The 21789-nt window shown below is 35.3% G+C and overlaps 1 protein-coding gene and 1 long non-coding RNA gene across 22 annotated transcripts in view; one reads left to right on the top strand and one right to left on the bottom strand.

Moving 5' to 3' along the window:
- nrcam (neuronal cell adhesion molecule) overlaps positions 1 to 21789 on the top strand; it is a 123425-nt gene that overhangs the window by 90317 nt on the left and 11319 nt on the right. For 12 of the 21 annotated variants that reach the window (XM_012958697.3, XM_012958694.3, XM_031897722.1 and 9 more), the window contains 14 exon segments: positions 1269 to 1435; positions 1524 to 1671; positions 2360 to 2484; positions 4685 to 4714; positions 7699 to 7800; positions 8450 to 8647; positions 9599 to 9669; positions 10637 to 10862; positions 10945 to 11060; positions 12138 to 12342; positions 12754 to 12876; positions 14176 to 14352; positions 14905 to 14940; positions 21165 to 21221. In XM_012958697.3, the coding sequence (XP_012814151.1) occupies positions 1269 to 1435; positions 1524 to 1671; positions 2360 to 2484; positions 4685 to 4714; positions 7699 to 7800; positions 8450 to 8647; positions 9599 to 9669; positions 10637 to 10862; positions 10945 to 11060; positions 12138 to 12342; positions 12754 to 12876; positions 14176 to 14352; positions 14905 to 14940; positions 21165 to 21221 (1781 nt within the window). 21 annotated transcript variants of the gene reach the window in all.
- LOC116409739 lies at positions 4650 to 6240 on the bottom strand. Its single transcript, XR_004221986.1, has 2 exons — positions 5874 to 6240; positions 4650 to 5258 (listed from the first exon to the last, which is right to left on the bottom strand). It is a non-coding gene; the product is annotated as an uncharacterized LOC116409739 (long non-coding RNA).

Below are 21789 nucleotides of genomic sequence, written 5' to 3'. Positions count from 1 at the left end.
TATTCTCACCCAAATACACAGTTTATTTTCTTGATTATATTAAATCAGTATTGTAGTTAATAAGATCAAGTGCCACATATTGACAAGTGGTCAGCATTGCTGTCTTGCTGCACTAGAGTCTCAGGTTTGATTCCGACCAGGGCACTATCTACGCAGTTTGCATTTATTCTTCATATAACCTCCAGCTGTGAAAGACACCCGTACCAGTAGATTGAGGGCCATTAGTTTCACATTGTGAGTCAACACTTTAAATTAAAAAAATGAAAATTTATAAATGACACCACCTCAAACATGCTGAGATGCAATAGAAGTCAAATATGTTAATAATCAAAAAACATTTTTTTTATTTTTCCTATAATGATTTATCAGTTTTCTTGAAAATCAATGCAAAACTGCAATTTATACTTTTTCATGACTTAATATTACCAATTTAACCCATTTGAGACTATTTATATGTATGCACACAACCATTAAAAAACTAGTGACAGCTGGAAATGTTGCCATTTGTCATGTTGCCTATAGGTCATACTTTTTGTCTTAAGAACCCAGAAGCATTAACGAGATTCATTATATATCCATACAGCAACTTAACTGTATCAGTAAGGGAGTGATTTATCAATGGTCAAGTTTGATTTTTTTTCTTGATTCCAGTTTTTTTGCACTTAAAAAAACTCAAATTCAGAAGTTCAAACTTGAATTCACAAACTCAAAAACTGATAAATAAGCCCATAAGTATGCAGATAACAGATAATATTTAAAGGTGTTCATAAGTCAGTCTGAAATTGTCATTTTTTTATGCCATTATGATATGAACACAGAGCAGTATTTGTATGCTTTAAACTGGTGCTTATTCTGTGTGTTTCTATGTGTATACTTTATTATATACTGTTATACTGTATTAATAGCTGGTTGCCAGACATACCTGCCATTACTCTGACACTTCTGGTTTCTGCTATTCTTATGTATCCAATTATGCTGCTGTGTGGTTATTTTAAATACTTTTATAGGTAATGGTTCCTGATTTTTTTTACCAGGCATTGTCTCCCTCACTTGCAAATTACAGGTGTCCCAAAAATATAAACTATCATGGAAATTTTGGTGTATAGTTTGAGATACCCTAATTTGGACAAAACAGCCAGTAAAAGATGAGGTGTGAATTGTCAGAGCCTCATGACCCTTGGGTACAATGTGAACATATTCTTGCCACCTGTAACCTTCAGACATCTCATTCTTAGACAGGCTTGTCATGCTATGCTATTTTTTTAAAGGTTTAAAGGTGCTCATGGAAGTGTTTTGCATGGAAACGGATATGTATTTCATGACAACGGAACTCTAGAAATACCCGTGGCACAAAAGGACAGCAGTGGAAATTATACTTGTGTAGCAACTAATAGTTTTGGAAGTGTAAAAGACATGATTGGACTTCAAATCAAGGGTAAATCTTAAAATAATTGTTGTAGTACTGAATGCAAGTTATCCCATTTCATAAAAGATATGAACTGGTGTTATATTTTACATTTCAGATCCAACTATGATTATTAAACAACCAGAATACAGGGTAATTCAGAGATATGGAAGTGCACACTTTGAATGTAGGGTAAAACATGATCCTACTTTAAAACCAGTGGTGATTTGGCTAAAGGATAACACTGAGCTTCCAAATGATGAAAGGTATTATTGGTTCATTCATATATAACATTATTGCAGAGTACATTGCACCTACTGTACCTGGTGTATTAGCTTGGAAATAGAACTGGGCCTATATTCTGTGTTTATATGCATATTTTTAGGTAAACCACCCTCATGTTTGAGAAATAAATGCCTGAGTACACCTCTAATTGTCCAGATCCATATACTGTAACACTAAACAGAAAATGTTGTATTAGCATATGAAACTTTTAACTGGGTTTGAATTTGTCTATCTATCTATCTATCTATCTATCTATCTATCATCTATCATCTGTCTACAAACTACTAACAAAAATTCCATACAAAATGCTTTAGTATAGCATAGTGCTCATATTACTGTTAGCTAGGGAAAATAAAGAGACATTTTTTGTTTTGTATTCAAAAACCTCACCACTGACACCTCCATACACATTGGAAGAAATCAGGAAAGCTTCTGACGTTGGCACAGGACAGGGATTGTGCAATGGGTGCACATCTAGGGCCATAGCAAATGCAGCAGTAGCTCAGGAGGAGACACCCAGTTGCCTGACACCAATTGTTTCAATTGAAAATATGCAAGCCAGGCTTCCAAAGACAATGCTTACACTAGCACTTTCATGCTTGGGCCCAAGTTTCCTCTTCATGTCTTAAAGCTATGATATATTTATTTAAAAGCATTTTTCAATTTCAGATTTAAAGTTACCAAAGGCCATTTGACCATTAAGAATGTAACAGAGAAGGATGAAGGAACATACACTTGTGTGGCAAACACTGATTTGGACACTGTCTCGGCCAGTGCAGTGCTTACTGTGGTTGGTAAGTAAACCATCAACTTCCTTTTTGGCTCTTAGTATAGTCCTGTACTACACAAATAGATGTACTTTTATTCATTTCAATATCAAAATATAATTTGTAATATTAGACTTCATAAAATATATCTAAAACACAATTGTATATATATATTGCTACAATATTTGCCTTGTACCAAAAATAATTTTGCTTTTCATGGGGTTTGTGCAGTACAGGTATAGGACCTGTTATCCAGAATGCTCGGGACCAAGGATATTCCGCATAAGGGGTCTTTACGTAATTTGGATCTCCATACCTTAAGGGGCACATTTACTAAGACACGAATCTGAACGAATTTGAAAACGAACATTTTGCGACTTTTTCATATTTTTTGCGATTTTTTCGGTGTCTTTATGACTTTTTCGTTACCAATACGATTTGTGCGAAAAAACGCGAGTTTTTCGTAGCCATTCCGAAAGTTGCGCAAAATCTGCCGATTTTTTCGTAGCGTTAAAACTTGCGCAAAAAGTTGCGCCTTTTTCGTAGCGTTAAAACTTAAAAGGTGCGACGTTTCGCGCAAGTTTTAACGCTACGAAAAAAGCGCAACTTTTTGCGCAAGTTTTAACGCTACGAAAAATCGCCAGATTTTGCGCAACTTTCAGAATGGCTACGAAAAACTCGCGTTTTTTCGCACAAATTGTATTGGTAACGAAAAAGTCATAAAGACGCCGAAAAAAATCGCAAAAAATACAAAAAAGTCTCAAAATACAGATCATTACGAAAAAAACGCAATCGGACGCATTCGGCCCGTTCGTGGCTTAGTAAATGTGCCCCTAAGTCTACTAAAAAAATTAGTTAAACTCAATAGGATTGTTTTACATCCAATAAGGATTAATTAATTAATTAAATATCTTAGTTGGGATCAAATACAAGGTACTGTTTTATTATTATAGAGTAAATGTTTAAAAATCTGAAATATTTGATTAAAATTAAGTCTATGGGACACAGGCTTTCCATAATTCGGACCTTTCTGGATAATGGGTTTCCAGATAACAGATCCCATACCTGTACCATCTTTGTCTATGTGTACCGTAATAACCTGATATGATTCACACACCACAAGACTTTAACAAGGAAATGTAATAAAAAGTCTAACGTTTGCCCCGATGTATTAGCACATAGCAACAAATCTAAGGTGTATTATGGCTGGCCAGTAAATGCTACCTGCTTATTAGTTGCTATTGATCATTAGACAAGTAGCAAACTTTAGACTGTTTATTACAAAAATAAAGCTTAATTGTAATTTAGCTTGATTGTAAGAAGTGTGCTTAATTTATGAAAGGGATCATGTGAGACAGGATATTGTATATCAGGAATCTTATTTTTTTTCAGAAAAAAATGCATTCATTGTAGTATAAAAGAGTATTTTAAAAAAATGCTTTTGAGCAAAAAGATAATAGGGTTTCATAATGTCATTATCTACAGCAGTTGATAACTTGAGAATCAGATACGCTTTAGAGTGAAGACTGTCTTGTAGTTTTAATGGCAGAGATCTTAATTGCTGATTATATGTGATTCTCAATTTATATTTTAAAGGGCACCTAGCAATCTAAATAGCTTTCCCCACCAGAGGTGCAGGCTAATAGAGCCCACACTCTGGTTGGGGGAAACAATAGTTTTTTTTAAAAAAAATATAGCCCCTTACAATGCTAGATTGTGAGCTCCCATTGCAGGTTATGTACATGTGTGTGACATAGATGGGTGAGTCGCATCCACCGCACCACCGCAGGGAGTCTTGCTCATTATGCACATGCATGCTAAATAACATGGCTGCCCGCACTGGGAGCTCCCTCCTGGGCTAGTGCTGGCATGTGCAGTTTTTATAACAAAAAACTATTGTTTCCCTCAACTGGAATGCTGGCTCTATTAGCCCGCACCTTAGGTGGGAGCTATTTAGGGTGATAGGTGCCTTTTAGATCTTTGTTTTAGATGTCCATATAAAATATAACTTTTCCACTTGTCTTACTGCTTGGTCACTTGGTTTTTCAAGAAAATCACATTTTTTTTGAAATAGCAGAAACATAATAAAGTTAGAGGATAAACAGCACTCCCAATATCTAGTTTTGGAAAAATCAACACTGTTTTAATGATAAAGTTGATAAATTCAAGCCCTAAAAAATCCTGCCCACTAATTGCACTAATATGTTTATGTTGATATCCCTTTCAGAAGCTACTCCAACTCCAGCTATTTTCTACGGTAAAAAAAGTCAATCCATTAAGTTGTGCCTGCATAATACTTCATTTCCATTATTTCTACATTTTATTAGCGAGACTTGTTGCATGTTTTGTATTTGTTGTTTTGTTGTTGTTTCATATTTTTATATTACATAAATATATTTACATATATGTTTATATTTTGTGGCATAAAATATGTTTTGATCTTATTTTGGGTATTCTAATGTGTTTGGTTTCTCGTTTCTTTTATATTGTTGTACATAAAAACCTTGTTTATAGTGCAACATATGTTCTAAAGTCTGTATATTTCTAAAGTTTCTGTAGCACAGCCATAAAACAACAATACACCTGCTTTTTTCCTGATGCATCTTATACTACATAAAATTTTCCAGATATGTTATATGTCAAAAAATATTAGGAGAACCTTTATAAAATAATTTCTTAAGTTCCAGACAGTATTTGGAAACAACATAGGCAAAAAAGCATGGTTTTTTTTGGATGTACAGCCGCTCAACAACATAATGCACGTTTTCAGCTGGAGTTGTGTAGGTAGTCACCGTTGGTCTCTGAGGCAAGGAAAATAAAGTCTTTAGAGTCATGATACACACTTCAGTATCTGGCAGTATCAATTTCCATTCTATGGCCCTGTCCAATAATAATGCCCCTGTCCACAGAGTGAGGTTCTTACAGAAATAGTTTGTTGAAGGAATGGAATAATCTGTGGGGCTAGCAAACAGCCCTGCCTTCAACCCAGCTGTGTTATGAACTGCAAAGCTGACTGTAAGCCTGGTCTTAATACTTGCATCAGTATCCAACTTCACTCAATCAAACCTGCAATGTTCAAACATTGCCTAGAAATCCCTTCTCTAAAGAGTATAATAGAATCTTTAAGCCAATTCAAGATGGATTGACTTGAGTCTTCTGAAGAGGAAAAAGCTAATGGGTGGAGGCTCGGTGGGTTCAGCCTTTTAGCACTGGGGTCTTGAGTTTGAAACTGGATTTGTTCTCCATGGTAAATCTTGGCCCTATTAAATGTGATAGGGATTTTTAAGTGTTAGCTTCACTGATGTGAATTCTGACCCATCCCTGTAAAGCACTGTGAACTATACTATAATATATAGATAACTATATAGATAATAATAGCTAAAGCTCTACAAAGAATTAAGCCTGAAATACAACACCTTATATTTTGGCCCACAGCTGCCTTTTGGGAGCGAAGATCTATAGCTCTGAAGTCCCCAGCATGTCCCCATCTTCTTTTTTGCTGTAATAGGGTGCTGTCAGTTACCTGACAAGGGGCCAGCCTGACAATATAAAGTATATTATTATACACAGTATATTTTATATATACTATAGTTAGTTAATATGTATAAGATGGTAACATTACAGAATTTCTAGGCAGATTCTTTTTTAAGCTTTAGTTCTGTATTTAGAGGGAACATTCTCACATTCTAAACTTTTAGTTTCTCAAATTCCCAATTATATGTTCCCTTTGAAGGAGATGTAAATGTTAAAAAAAACAAATCATATATTTAGCCTTAGACTACTATTCTCTACACTTTACACTACCTTAATTTTTAATATAAGACTACCTTAATCCCCCATGTCCAGCACTTCCCCCTGGTGTTTTGCAGTCACATGTGCCATGTTTGAAAGTTCTTCAGAAGGAGCGGAATCCCCCACCCTCCTGGGGAAAAAAAGCCTGCTTATGCACTGGCTGGCTCCTGCTGCCTCCAGGCATGCGCAGAAGGGCTCTCCACTTTGACAGTCTTGTTGGTGTAGTGAGAGACCTGATCAGGAAGTGGGGGCGGAGCTTCACTCTGAACAAGGAAGGAGTGGAATAGAGCAGAATGTAACTCAGCAACCAGGTCAGAAAGAACAGAGGGACAAAGGCAGGCAATCAGGGAAGCTGTTTAGAGTAATTTCAATAATGGAAAAAAAAGGTTTACTTATTCTTTAAGAAAAGAGAAGAGTCTCATGAGGTGTTTTTGCTAGGCAACCAGTTTGCCTAGCATAGAAAACGAAAAGGACATTTATAAGATACATGTACCTTTGCTATTACAATTTATCTGGTATACTGGGCAATGGAAAAGTGGAATGACATATGAATTACCCTGATACTGTGCTGGGTGGTACTGAAGACAAGCCAATGGCATTCCATGGGCAGAACACTTTTCACATATTGCTTGCATTGTATCCAAGGCTGTCATTTCTGACTATTTCTATACAATGGGCAAAATCTACATTACAACACACATAATAATAAAATGCCAATGTCATGCATAGAATTCAGTGGAGTCCCAGGGCAAGTTGGACAAAGCTGTCCTAAGGTATAATGCCAGGCCTGCAGTGCATGTATAATAATACTGGAGATAACACAGGCCGAAAGCTGTTACTAGGTTGAAAAGCTGTTACTAGGTTGAAAGAAGCCATGACTATTGTGTATTTAGAAACGACTGTTTGGCATATCTTTCTAGAATGTAGTAAACTTTGTGCCTTATGATCAATCATGTAAAATGTGTTATTAAAAGTCTATCTGTTTATAATTGTATCCTTGCTGATATTGAGAAAGAGTGGCATCCCAACCACCAAAACATTGTGTTAGTTCATGTATCTAACTTCACTTCAAAACATTACATTTACACAGGCTAGCTAAATAGAATGAGCAACAAGCAATTAGCCTGGGTTTGCCCTTTAGGCTCAATTCACAAAGAAAGATAGCTCTGACCTTTCCAAAGATGGTTTATAACTCATAAAACCCTTATTTAAATTGTTGGCTGTGCATTCAGTAGAACTTTCAGCATGTTCAAGTTAAGTTCAAGTCATTTCTTTGAGTTTATTGTGTTTCTTTGGAGTTCCTTTTGCTGTTATTTTTATTCAACTCCAGCTGCATGTGAATCAATTTACTTTCTGCTCACGTGGAATAGTAGACATGCTTCACAGATTCCTTTCTGCTCTTGGCACTAATCTGTTTCAAAGAAAACTTACTTCATGCCTTACTTACAGATCGCCCGGATCATCCTTTTGATTTGGAACTGACTGATCATCTTGAAAGAAGTGTGCAGCTCTCCTGGGTCCCTGGAGATGATAACAACAGCCCCATTACCAGTAGGTCACATTACTTGCTGGCACAAAGATCTTCCAGTTTTATTCTAAGGTTCTGGTATGAAAATATCTGACCATCATTCTAAGGTCACAACTGGAAAAAAATCTATTTTTAGGGATGTTTAACCATTTAATATATCCATAAATGAACACCTTCCAGAAGTCAGGTTAGAAAGCTGATTCTTTAAGCCTTTAAAGTTTACACGTTCACCTACTAGACTGTCTCCAATGTTTATAATGCATCAGAATACAATATACATCATCTTTTTGTGCCATTATATACCTTGTAATATTACAATTATTTTTAAACTTCTGTAATGATTTTATGCAAATGAGTAAGGCAGTAAAAACTTAAATTGGTATATGTATGTCTAGAGTGGTATAATTGTTGGTTTCAGCATGTTGCCTAACTATACACACCATAATAAATACTCCAATCAGCTCTTAGTAATATTTCAGTAACTGGAATGCATGGTGTTTGCTGTATTTTATACAATGCAACATAGCTTTATAAATACACCATATATTCTACATCAGTTTTGACACTGTTTTGGGGTATATTATTTTACATGTCTTTATAATGACACCATAGTGTGTGCTAGACTGCAACTGCCTAACTCAACCTCTGAACATGGTCTGATTTTTTGCTTAGATTTTATCATTGAGTATGAAGATACAATGCACGACCCAGGCACATGGCACTTCTTGACAAAAGTCAGTGGAACTCAGACCACAGCTAGACTGAATCTTTCTCCATTTGTCAACTATTCATTCCGAGTCATTGCCGTCAATGAATTTGGCAGGAGCGAGCCCAGTGAATCATCAGAGCAATATATGACAAAACCAGCAGGTTGGTGAATGATAAGGAACTATTTACATTAGCTCTAGATCTCAAATATAGTTTGGAACAACTGTAAGAGTATAAGTGGATAAATAAGTTAGATAAAGGTTTGGTTTAGTTCCAAGTTTATCAAACTTACTTGTAAGTGTTGTAAGGGCTATAGACTCCTGATTATCTATAAATAGTGTGTGGCTTAATGATGGGTGTGTTTCTCTAGTTAAACTTTACATCCCAGTTTTTATGGTTACACATTTTCTAAGGGGGGCATTGTAAAAAATCAATGTAACAGTAATATTTGAAAGACTACTTGTAAATTCCCATACTAATGTTGCCAATGTGTGAGGCCTGTTTGTTAGTCAATTCAATCCTCAAGATGCCCTTGCTGCATGGATTCCATTTTCTATTACAGTATGATCATATGTCTTGAGTTCCAGTGTTGCCAATCCCGGCAACACAATTTGTTATTCTTATTTCATGTATGAGCTGATTCATATTTATCTATTTGCTGTGCATGAATTATTACAGCCTAACTAAAGAAAATTGCTAAGGCACAGGCAAGTTGCTTTTTACTGGCCATTAAATTATGTGTAGAAGGGAAACCTTCAGTTTTTAGGGGAATTAGTCTCATGTATGCTTATGGTTTATATAATAAACTACCCATAATACTTTTGTTTATGTTTAATTTTCTCAATTTGTGCTCATATGAACACATGTTCATGCAACAAGAGAGGGTTCTTGGCCCCTTATTCCCAATGCCATAGTTCATATACAACATTGGACTCATATACAGTACTTAACATGTCTGCTATTTTTTTCTAAAGCTTCTTTTTAATATATGTGAACATTGATGTTTTTGCTGTTTGATGGTAACAATTGCACCACTTTCTCATGTAATTATAGTCTGAGTGAGATCTATTCCATTAATTCATTCCAATAAAATTTAAATATATATTATTTCAGAGCCTGATAAAAATCCATCTGGTGTTAAAGGAGTCGGTACCGAACCAGACAATTTGGTTATTGCCTGGGAAGTAAGTATATACATTTGCTGTTAAGCATAGTAAGATTGTATTGCTTTATAGGACATGTAAACCCCCCCACAAAAATGTAATCAATGAACAGTCTCTTTGAAGTATTTAAATGCCTGCCACTCCGGTTGTTAAAAGGTTAATAGTAAGGCTGCAGCACCCCCTTAATCACTTAAAATTCCTTCTTCTCCACTAAATCACCCGGCCCCATCCATCAGGAATTTACTATGACTGTTGTCTACTGGGCATGCTTAGTTCTTCTGAGCTCAGGTTACTAAACACACCCTTCAGTCTAGCAGCCAATGAAGAGGTGGCAATGCTGGTTCCCACAGAAGCTCTGCTCCAGCTGTGCACTCTGCTGGAGAAACATTTTTTCTTCTAACCTCATCTCCTGAGCTCAACCATTAACTCAGTTTATCCATTGCAGTGCCCAATAAAAGCAGAACTTTTTTATCAAAGTAAGTTCTGTCTGTGTAAGCCTGCATTATTCATTGCATTAAATTTATAGCACACGTGCTACTTGCAGATGTAAATGCCACTGATGATGTCAGAGAAAATGACCATCATGTGAAAGCTGCTGTTTGCTTTAGGAAAATGTGATGGAGCTGGCAAACAGAAGGTATATATGTAGTACAAATGGTGTGGTAAGGGTGGGGGAGATTGACCCAACTTTTATACACGGTAGAAAAATGTAGGGTTTATGTGTCCTTTAAGGAGTATCCAATATGGAAACAGTCATAATCTGTAGGTGAAGGAGTCAAAGATCTGCTTGTTTGATGATGCTAGCACGTGTTGCCAGCTTAGCATGAGATCAAACTTGCTTTATTGCCATGCCAGCAGTTTGTAAACACAGTTTATTTCCTATTGTTTATGCAATGAAATGTGATTGTAGGCCTGCATTGTCAAGAAGCATCATCAATGGTTGCCTTGCTGTGGAATAATGCTTTCTATGTGGTTTGTTTTGTTATAGTCTATAAAAGGATTTGACTCCAATGGACCGGGACTGCAGTATAAAGTCAGCTGGAGACAGAAAGATTTTGATGATGAATGGACATCTATTATAGTTGCAAATGTATCAAAGTATATTGTTTCTGGAACACCAACATTTGAACCATATGAAATAAAGGTCCAGGCGCTGAATGACATAGGTTATGCCCCTGATCCATCAGTAGTCATTGGATATTCAGGAGAAGACTGTAAGATATTTTGTTCTAGTCTCCACCACAGAGATATGTGCAAAAATTATTTACATGACTAATAGTTATTTGTCTCATTTAGTACCTATGACTGCTCCGAGCAATGTAGAGTTGGAAGTTATTAACAATACACTGGCAAAAGTTCAGTGGGATTCTGTTCCTTCTACATCAATCCGAGGCCATCTTCAAGGGTACAGGGTGAGAAAATGATTCATATTTTTAAATTTTATATATATATATATATATATATATATATATATATATATATATATATATATATATATATATATATATACTGTATATATATATAAAACAGAAAAGGCACAAATATTTTGGGAACTAAGTAAACTTTCACTTAGTTTTGGTATATTCTCAGAAAAAAATGAGTGTGAATGGTATTGCTGATATTACTGCCTGGGAATTAAATGGGATGTTCACTTTTATATGCAACAGATGGATCTGCTTTAAACTTTAGTCGACCTTCATTATTTATTCTTATATTCAGAATTTTGAATAATTACCATTCTTAAAGTTAATATTACAGTAAACTACAGTAAACTTTATATGAAACACTGCTTTGGAATGGATTTCCCCATTAATCCAGCTGCAGGGCTGCTATTCATTGGAAGAGATACTGATGCATATATACATAGATATACATACATACATACAGATGCATATATACATAGATATACATACATACATACAGATGCATATATACATAGATATACATACATACATACAGATGCATTTATACATAGATATACATACATACATACAGATGCATATATACATACATATATGTACATACATACATACAGATGTATATATACATAGATATACATACATACAGATGCATATATACATAGATATACATACATACAGATGCATATATACATAGATATACATACATACAGATGCATATGAGGGCCTCATCTCTTGTAAAAGGCACAGGTTACATAGCAGATAACAGATAAGTTCTGTAGCATACAATAGTGTTTTATCTGTTATCTGCTATGTGCCTGTGCCTTTTCTCCTTTGAATGGCTGCCTCCATGGCTACATAACAGCTTATTTATATAAATTATAGTAGACTTTCTGAAGTAAACACACAACTTTTACCAGTGCAGGGCAGCAGCACATTATATTTTAGTTACTTTTATACACTTTCATTTTTTGGTGTTACTGTTCCTTTAAGGTGAAATAGACAGTCATAAACTCTTTTGTAGTCTGGGATTCTCTAAATTATTTTAGATTTTTCTTTTTTTATTTGCAGGTCTATTATTGGAAAGCTGAAAACCACACAAAGAGAAACAAAAGGCATATGGAAAAACGAATGCTAACATTTCATGGAAACAAGACACACGGGATGCTCCCAGGACTGGAGCCCTATACATCTTATATTCTCAATGTTAGAGTTTTCAATGGTAAAGGCGAAGGTCCTCCCAGCACTGACAAATATTTTGAAACACCAGAAGGAGGTAAGGAATAATTAGAGATGCAGGATGGCTATTATTTTTGAATGTGCCTCACAGAACAATGTGCTCAGTTTTTATAAATTAAGTCTGCAAATTGCTTTATTTTTAAAAACATTCTGTTCTATATAAAAGATTGTTTTGCTGGTGAGCCACATCTTTAGGTTACTGGAAGAATGGAAATGTACTGGTTTCAGGAGTTAGTCTGGTAAAGTTGCAATACACTGTGTCAACCAATTGATAGATATCTTTGCCATTGATTTTTTTGTATGTACCATGAACTTGAGTGGTTTTTACTGATCTAGTTAATAAACAAGGAGTAGTTGTGGCAAAAAAAAAATGGCAAAAAAAAATCTGATTCTTTTATTATTTTTTTTTAATACAGTATGTTAAAATTATAATATTTACTATTTAAAGTCCCTAGTGCTCCATTGAAGCTGGATGTTGTTGAAAGGACTATTGAATCTTTAACTCTTATGTGGAAACCACCTGCTCATCCAAATGGGGTCCTAACACACTATACACTGATATTTCAATCAAGTAAGTCAACAGATCAATGCAGTATATCTATATTACTTTTGCAAACATTCAAATGGATGTAAGGCATGAATGGGATGTCTATAAAACCCACAATTTTTAATCATTTTTTTCTGAGAGTTGCATAAAAACTATAAATGTGCTTTTTATTTTCTGGGTAAATAAACATTTTACACAAAATGTAAAGACCTATTTCATCTAAATGACAGTTGTGTGTTTTCCAGCAAAGGCACAGAATAAACTTAAATGGAAAACTATACCCCCAAACAACAATGGTCTCTATAAAAAGATATCACATAAAACAACTCATATGTGTAACCTTACTTCATCTAAATAAACCATTTTCATAAAATTATACTTTTTTATTAGTATGTACCATTGAGTAACCCTAAATAGAAAATTGCCATTATAAGTACTAAGGACTGCCCCCTGGGAACATATGACAGTGCATACAAACAGACCAAGGACATACATAAATGTAAGTTCACATCAGCCAATGAATGGACAGAATTTTTTCTTTTACTTCCACACTGCTTCCTGTTACAGTTAGAGCTGCATTATTTCTTTTCAGGTGATCTCTGAGGAAGCATGCAGACAGACACAAAATGGTGGCTCAAGGGAAAAGAGCAATATTTAGTGATATATATTAAGATTCTTTAATATGCCACTTATTATTATATAGACTATCTATTGGTTAAGTAGTCATTCTGGGGTTTTTCTTTAAAGGAGAAGGAAAGGTAAAAACTAAGTAAGCAAAAAAGGTCTATGTAAATACAGCCATAGCAGCCATAGGCACTCACAGAAAAGCTGCACTGAGTCCTCTGTAAAAATGAAACACAGGATTTATTTTCTTTTTTTTTGTACACATGTTCTTCTGTGTCAGACTCCCTGCTCTCAGAAAAATCCTTCAGGGCTCCCTCTCCCTCCTTTCTTCTCCTTCCCCTTCCATCAGAATTTACTTCCCCTCCCAACTGTGCTGTGCAATTTTAGCTACCAGCAGCTAGAGCTGCAGCACAGAAGCTACTGAAACCAAGCTAAAATGGCAGCTGCTTTCTTAAGCAAATAGAGGGATCGTCTAGGGCTTGCACTATTGTGGCTAATATATTGGAAGTAAAGTGCTAAAATACCATTCATTCTCCTTTAAGAAAAAGGTATTTTTTTTCTAGTAACTTCTGCGAAGAACTGTCCCTAACTGCCATACCCACTACCTAATGGTAGATTTGGGCAATGTTTCTTTGTGCAGCTGAAGATTGCAGAGGTTGATAATAAACGGACACTGATCCCTAAATGATTTTTTTCTAGTAAATGCCACACATGAGCTGAGTCCGCCAGTTGAGATTACTGTTCCCACAAATGAAACAAGTTTGGTGTTAAGGAATTTGAACCAAAGCACACGCTACAAGTTTTACTTGTATGCACATACTGTGGTGGGACCTGGAATCCAGATAACTCAGGAAGCCATTACTGTTTTGGATCAGGGTAAGATGATACTGTTTATAATGCCTTGCTAAAAGTGTTATAAATATTGGTTATGTAAATCAGGGATATTATATGTAATGGCTTTTACTATTTTACAGAAAATAAGATTAAAGATTTTTCATGCATTATTGTTGAAGAAAATATATTCTCATGCTAAAATCTGTTCATAATAAAGTAGACTTGTTGCTTTAGGCACATTATGCAAAAATGCAGATCATGATAGAATGGTACACTTACATAAAACAAAGGCAGTCTAATAAAACATTATTTTTTAAATAACTGATGTTGACAGTGAATTTTATGTAAAATCCTCTGTATTTGCATGTTTATGCTTCCATAATATACCCTCTGCCTGAAGTGTTGCTGCTGAGGACAAATGAAAAGCCAGTAGTGGGTTTATTTAATATGTTATAGAAGTAGGATGCGTTGCTTCTGATCCATTTCCGCTCATACTAGGCTTCAGTGTAAATGGGGATAGATTCAGGTAATGTGTATGCATTCCCACTTGTGCTGCACTTAATTCATGGAGTGTCCTTCTGTTTTTATTTAAAGCTGGTATTCCCCCACCTGCTGTGGGTACAGGCAAAGGTAAAAATAATATTTGCATGTTTTGTGTGGACAGTTGTGGACTTCAGAATGGCAATACAAATGATTAATGCAGGTTTATGCGGCTGACATAAAGTGCTTGGCTTCTGTGCTTCAGGTGCCTGGCTACATAAAACTAGTTGTGTGACCTACAGTTAAAGGACATGGGTTTGAAATATTAGCAAATGCTAATGCCAGATATGGATGTTTTACACAATATATAGAGAAGGTGGCCATTGTGCTGTACAAGCATACAGTGCATAATAAAGGACCTTATAAGCAGCATTATTATATAGGGAATATGTTTGCTACTTTATACCCCAGCTGAAGGTTTTTTTCTATTAATAAAGTGACTGGTGTAATTTATAAAAATATTGACAGTTTTGACATCTTTATTCAGTCAAAATCATGGATTTGATTATGTAGAAGTAAAGTTGACTATTAATGTATCTTTCCTTTTTCAATAAAATGTGTTTTCATTGTTTTATTTTCTAAAATATTAACATTGTTAAACATTTTAAGGCCCATTCATGGTCACTAGGCACAGCTAAAAACTGCACCCTTTAAATGCCATGCACAACATCCACCTACTTGCATTCATCTGTACTATATTTGCCAGTTCCTCAGCTTCTTTAGTGCTCTAAGTGCAAGGTAATACAGCACAGTATGCTCTAATGCAAGGGACCCTCTACTAAATACCTGCCTAAACAGATGGTAAGTATATGGTTACCTTTAGGTGTTACGCCTGTAGGTGTTTTTCGTGAGCTCAGTCACTCTCAGTTGAAGGGTATGGCAGTAAAACCCAATGCCCTGCCTGCATGCTGTTATGTCCCTTGTGGAAGCCAGATGCACCCATTTGCATGAAATGTATTAAAATTAATGAATCAATGCAAATTATTTTGTTTTCAATATCTACCATGGTTTTTTCCACTGATCGTAGGGGTGCAAATATTCTGAATTTCTGGGAAAGAATGTTGCCTATGGGTAAATTAAACATTACAGAATTGCCGTATTTGTACACGTTGTACTCCTTTGGTAAATTAGACTTTTTAAAAAAATTTTGGTTTAGTAGTATTCTCAGTTACTTTTGACATGGAAACTGATCAACAGTTGTTTCAAAGAGACTTTTAAAAAGTCCAATCAAACACAAATTAAGCTTTTTAAAAAGTTAACATACTTTGCAATATACATGCAGCCTTTTTATGATTTGTAATGTAATATAATATGGTTTGGAAAGCTTACCAAGGTCTAGCCCCCTGTTTTCCTGCTGATCTGGCTGACTACTTCAACTACTACAGTAGTTGACTATCCTCAGCCCCCTGCACACAAGATGCCAATAAGTAAAGAACATCACAGTGCAATGCATTGTGGGTTATCTAGTTCCTGCATGCTGTCTGTAAGATGTGGAAAAGTTGTTACTATTTGTAACAAAAACAACTCACTGAGCAAGCAATTTCCCCATTAAAGTGAGATGAAAAAAATAAGCCACAAACCTTTTAATATTTCCATTAGAAAAATACAAATGGAAAATTAAAACTATGGTTTTATGGTGCTTTTTAAAAGGCAATTCATTTGTTTGCTTGCTTTCCAATAAAGAAACTAGGAAAAGAACAAGATTAACTGTTGCGGTTCTTACTTGTATAGTGACTATAATTTGCTTAATTCTGTGGCTGGCTTATTTACTAGGGCAAAGATTCCCAGGACGATTAACCATAGCAACCAATCAAAGATTTGCTTTCAGCACCATACCCGCAACAGACTGATCTAAAATAATTTCTGAATGGTTGCTTTGGTTTTGGGCATTAGGGCATATTTGTACTAATTCCTAAGGGAATTCAAATCAATTTATTTTTGTGAGCCTTGATCTTATATATATATATTATATGAATATGTATAAGGTGTAATGTAATACAAATAACATCAGATTATATCTACATGTGCCTTAATTTTCCCATAAATATAAATGCATTGTGGGCAGTATTTCCACAAACAATTTATATTGCATGTTTTTAATGTTTTTTTCCATAGAGTTTTAACGTCATACTTAGAGCTAGTTGCACTTTGCTGAGAAGCCTGTGGAATAATAAAACCCTGGTACTACTGTTTTTCTTTTGGCATATACAAAGTGTTGTACAAATATACAGCCAACTATTTTGCTAGAACAGCAAAGTCCTTTCACACCACTGCCTTTGTATTGAGCTAAAAAAGCTTTTGTTGGGTAGCCAAACTGCATTAGATAGGGCCCTTAGAACAGGAGATGCTTATTTATTAGCTTCTTTCTGAGAATGGTGCAGCTTATGTGGTTGTGTATACTGCTGCTCTTTTTGTCAGGGCATTGTAACATAAGAAAATGTTTATTAGGAAATGGAGATAAAGTTTTAAATTAGAATCATATCCGGCACTAGTTCATTTTTTTTACATGACCTCGCTGATTCAGTAGGAAACCTGAGTACAGGTATGGGATCCCTTATCCGGAAACCCATTATCCAGAGAGTTCTGAATTACAGAAAGGCCATCTCCCATAAACTCCATTATAAGCAAATAATTCTAAGTTTTAAAAATTATTGCATTTCTCTCCATAATTATAAAACAGTCCCTTGTATTTGATTCCAACTAAGATATAATTAATACTAATTAGAGGCAAAAACGCCTATTGTGTTCATTCAATATTTAAATTATTTTTAGCAGACTTAAGTTATGGAGATTCAAATTACAGAAAGATCCCTTATCTGGAAAACCGCAGGTCCCGAGCATTTTGTATAACAAGTCCCATACATGTATTCAGCAGAAAGCAGTGAGAGTGTCTGTAACATGCATCATAATAAAGCAGGTACTTATGTTCCCCTTCATTGCGGAAATTGGATCAATTTTTTGATGCAGGTGACAATTTTTTGATGTGGGTGACAATTTTTTTTGACGTGCAGAAAATTTTTCTGTGGCGAATTTTGTCCCCCGTTTTGTGAAAAAATCCGCCAATGGCGAAACGCGGAAATTTGCATCGAATGTCTGGTGAATTATTTCGCCCATCACTAGATATCAGCCCATAAATCATAAAACAGATGTGGAATATCTTCATGTCCCAATGGTAGCAAGATTTAGACTTACAATGACAAGTGCCTTTATACTATAGATGAACAGTTATATGTTTATATTTGCTTTAACAAACAGCAACCTGATGAACAGTAGAGAATGATTTAGCAGCAAAATCCACCTATCTACTTATTGCAGAAAAATACTAATACAATAATATATGAGACATAATAGAAAGGCATAGTGTGTGAGAATTACATTACACTATACCAGAAGTAGATTTTAAATTAAACAGTCTAATAAATGCAATTTAAATAAAAGAATTAATGACAAAATATAGACTCAATTGTGCAAATGAACATCTATATTTACCATGTTTTATCACCAAATTACAGGACACATATGTAATAGAATAGGGGTTTAGCATTTATCTTTGGTAGTGGGCTTACTAAGTTTAAGCCCCTCTTTAAAGTCCAGTGTCTTATCCGGGGCCCCTTGAGCTCATAACAAGATTATAAAAATTTGAAAAATTGCTTTTATCAGTAATTCACTGAATCTTGATCTGACTTTTAGGATTTGTTTCCTGTACCATCTAAGACAGAAAATGGGCATTCTACCCAAATATGTCCATATCCCATTTTGTGCACTGAACAACGCTTAGGGAGCCAGTCCCGCAGATTGGTAATCACTGCTGTTTTGTGTGTCATTTCCAGGTCAGGTTAGTAGCCTTAAATAAGAGGTCAGTACAGTGCAGTGTGTACATTGTTGAGCAACTGCAAAACTGCAGTTGTTTGTTATGAATGAGCCCTGCTATTTAATAAATTTAAAGGAAATGTAAATTATAAAAACAATATTGCATGTACTGCTTGAAAACCTAAAAAGAAACATTTTTAAAGTGTACTTCAATTAGAAATTTTGTGCAGCTGAATTTACTGTTCGTTGCCTCTCCCTCCTGCTGCATACATCCTGTGTACAGGAATCCTTTCTCAGCCGGCTGGTCAGAGTAGGAATAAAACGATTAGCGCTCCTCTGCATTCTGAAGGGCATGGAAGCAGAGCAGGGTTGTTTGATTTGTTTATTTATCATTGAGTCTAACTGTGAAGAAGCCACTCGGATGAGTGGTGAAACATTTCAAGAAAACTCAGAAAGTCCAGTTGTTTTAGACTTAATTCTACTAGATACTGTATATCATGACCTGGATAAATGACACATTGAGGCTAATCTTTGCAAGAAACAACCCGCTCTGCTTTCCTGCCCTTAGGTTTATTAGCAGTATATGTAATATTGTTATTTGCCTTTTCATCCCCTTTAACAACCTCTATAAAAAAGTGTATTATATTATTGCAGTAGGGGGGCATGGGGGGCAGTAGGGTAGTCCAAAGGGTCAAGTATTGCTATGGGATCCAATGCTACTTGGCCTGGCTCTGAATTCAGCCCAGAACCCCAGAGCAAGTCAGTGAAGCAGTCCTAACCACTGAGCCACTGTGCTGCCCCAGAGCTATCCGTTTTGTAAAGCTTTATCAATTCACATGTGTAGACTGGGTATTTAATGAATTACTTTATTGTAAATACTGTATTTCATTTATTGTAAAATATTTCTTTTAACTCCTTTTATTTAGCTTTAATTCTGTAATTTAATTTAATCTTTAAAATAATTATCATCCATAGGCTGTAATTTTCTTCTGCTGAAAGAAAAGGTAAAGCTACAAGTGCAGGAGAACCCTTATTATATGCAGTTTAATCAACAGTTTAAGATAATAAGCACTTATTATTAAATTCAAGATCCTCTGGTTAACTGTGCATATAGATGAGCTAAATGATTTGGATGTTTTTTTGAACTCTGCTTTTGACTTTTATTTGCAATAAAATAATGTGTTAGTCTCTGTACAAAAAAAGTTTCACTTGTGCGCAGGCCTTCAAAAAAGTGTCTCAAACCAGTCAAAATATATATCACAAGGTAATAATTTGGTCTCAGATTTCAGTAAATTGGATTCCTAGTTTTGTCATTAGTTACAGTATGCTGTTGAGTAGTATTGTTTGTGGTCTTCGTGGCTCTAAATGGTTTATAGGAATAGGAGTAAGATTTTCTGTCTACCATACTTTGATTTCACCAAAAGATGCAGTGGCTAGTACTCTAGTGTGGATATGCTAAATATACATGTATGTACTTGCTACTTGTCTTACTATTTTATCATTTTGAAAGATCACTTAAATTTTGTTGCTAAAATGTAAAAATGTATGTTTGTGCCTAGAAGCACTTAAACACTCAATCTGTAACAAGCTGTACAAACTATAAAAGCAAAATCTGCCAGTAAAAACGTTTCATTTTCAAAAGGTTCAGCTGCAAAACATTTGAAAAATATGTTTCACATGGTTCTGATACAAAGTTTTACAGCACTAGCATTTGTCAGTGGACAAAACACTGGTTTGAATGTGCTTAGCACAGAGGAATACACATGCCTAACCTATTTTGTGTTACCTTCTTGAAAATGGTAAAACTGTTCTTTTTGCCCTTTTGGAGACATTATGGTCAACCATGGCCCCAGGCCTCAATTTGTGGCAAGGCCTCAAATTAAGGGGCGGCATGCCACCCAGCCACACCTGTCATTTGCTTACACCGGAGCCCTGTGGTCTAGGCACATTTTGGTGTAAGATAGCATGTCTCCACACACCTTCTGAAATAACAATCACATCATAAAGAATCATAGCTCCTATTAGTATTGTATGGTCTTTTGCCATGCAAAATGATGCATACATCAGAGAGAGCTAGTATTAAGTGTGGGCTGCATTTCATTCTGGTAATGAATCTCTAATCGCATGATTTAGTTTTGCTTTAAGCCCCTCTCTATCTGAACCAGGTGAGAGAACAAAATAAAGCTGTTACTTGTTTGCCTCAAAACAAAAAACAAGTATTTTCTGTTTCCAAAATATAACTTAGACCAAGCCTTGCAATAACATGTGCATGGAAATGATTTTTCAGTGATGGTTTATCTATATGAATTTGCAAAACAGGTTTGCATGAATGTAATGGCAAGCTATTAATTCTAATTTTGATTAGCTAAATTTATTTTGCAAGTATGCATGTGATGCATGAATGCAATGGTGAGCCGGTGACATAATATTTATGAATAGCTCTAATCATATTGCATTTCTTTCTCTGCCTCTTTCTTTTCTCTCGGTGGTGTTGGATATTGCAGAACCCCTTTCTGCTACTTCCCCTGCCATGCACACTGTTTCTCCAACTCACTACAAGGGTACTGTCTTTCACTTTCTAACTATACTACCTTACTCTGAGTAATGCATAGATCTTTATTGTGTAGAAGTTGGATGCCCATGTACTGAAAATGATAATGTGGTGTTATTTACGTGTTCGTATTCCTAAGACACTTTTGGTAGTATATTATTTGAAATTAGAAATGGCAGTGCTTAGCAAACAGAAAGGGAATCACTTCTAAAAGTTCTTAGTTGTAATTGATAAGCGATTTTACGCAATTCCTAAGAACTTTAGTAACCGGGGTGGACTAGTGCCCTTTATATTCTTCCTCTATTTAAATGTTCTGCCATTAAAATATTATGTTACACCATTTAAATGTTTAATTATTTTATCTAGGAGATCACCTAGAACTCTAAAAATTGTTGGAGTTGAAAAATCAGATGACTAGTCTGACAATCCATTAATTAAATGTGAGATTGCACTAGTGGAACCAAGCTATTCTGTATATTCATGTGGTAGTTTTCATTTCCCATAAAATGTCTGTGTTCCATGGCTTGTAACACTGAATCTCAATTGCTCCCATCAATGTGGGTCATGGTAACAAAGCT

This window comes from Xenopus tropicalis, chromosome 3 (assembly GCF_000004195.4).
Source record: "Xenopus tropicalis strain Nigerian chromosome 3, UCB_Xtro_10.0, whole genome shotgun sequence".
NCBI lineage: Eukaryota > Metazoa > Chordata > Amphibia > Anura > Pipidae > Xenopus > Xenopus tropicalis.
Note: the sequence above shows the minus strand (reverse complement) of the source record. Positions and strands in the feature narration are given on the sequence as shown.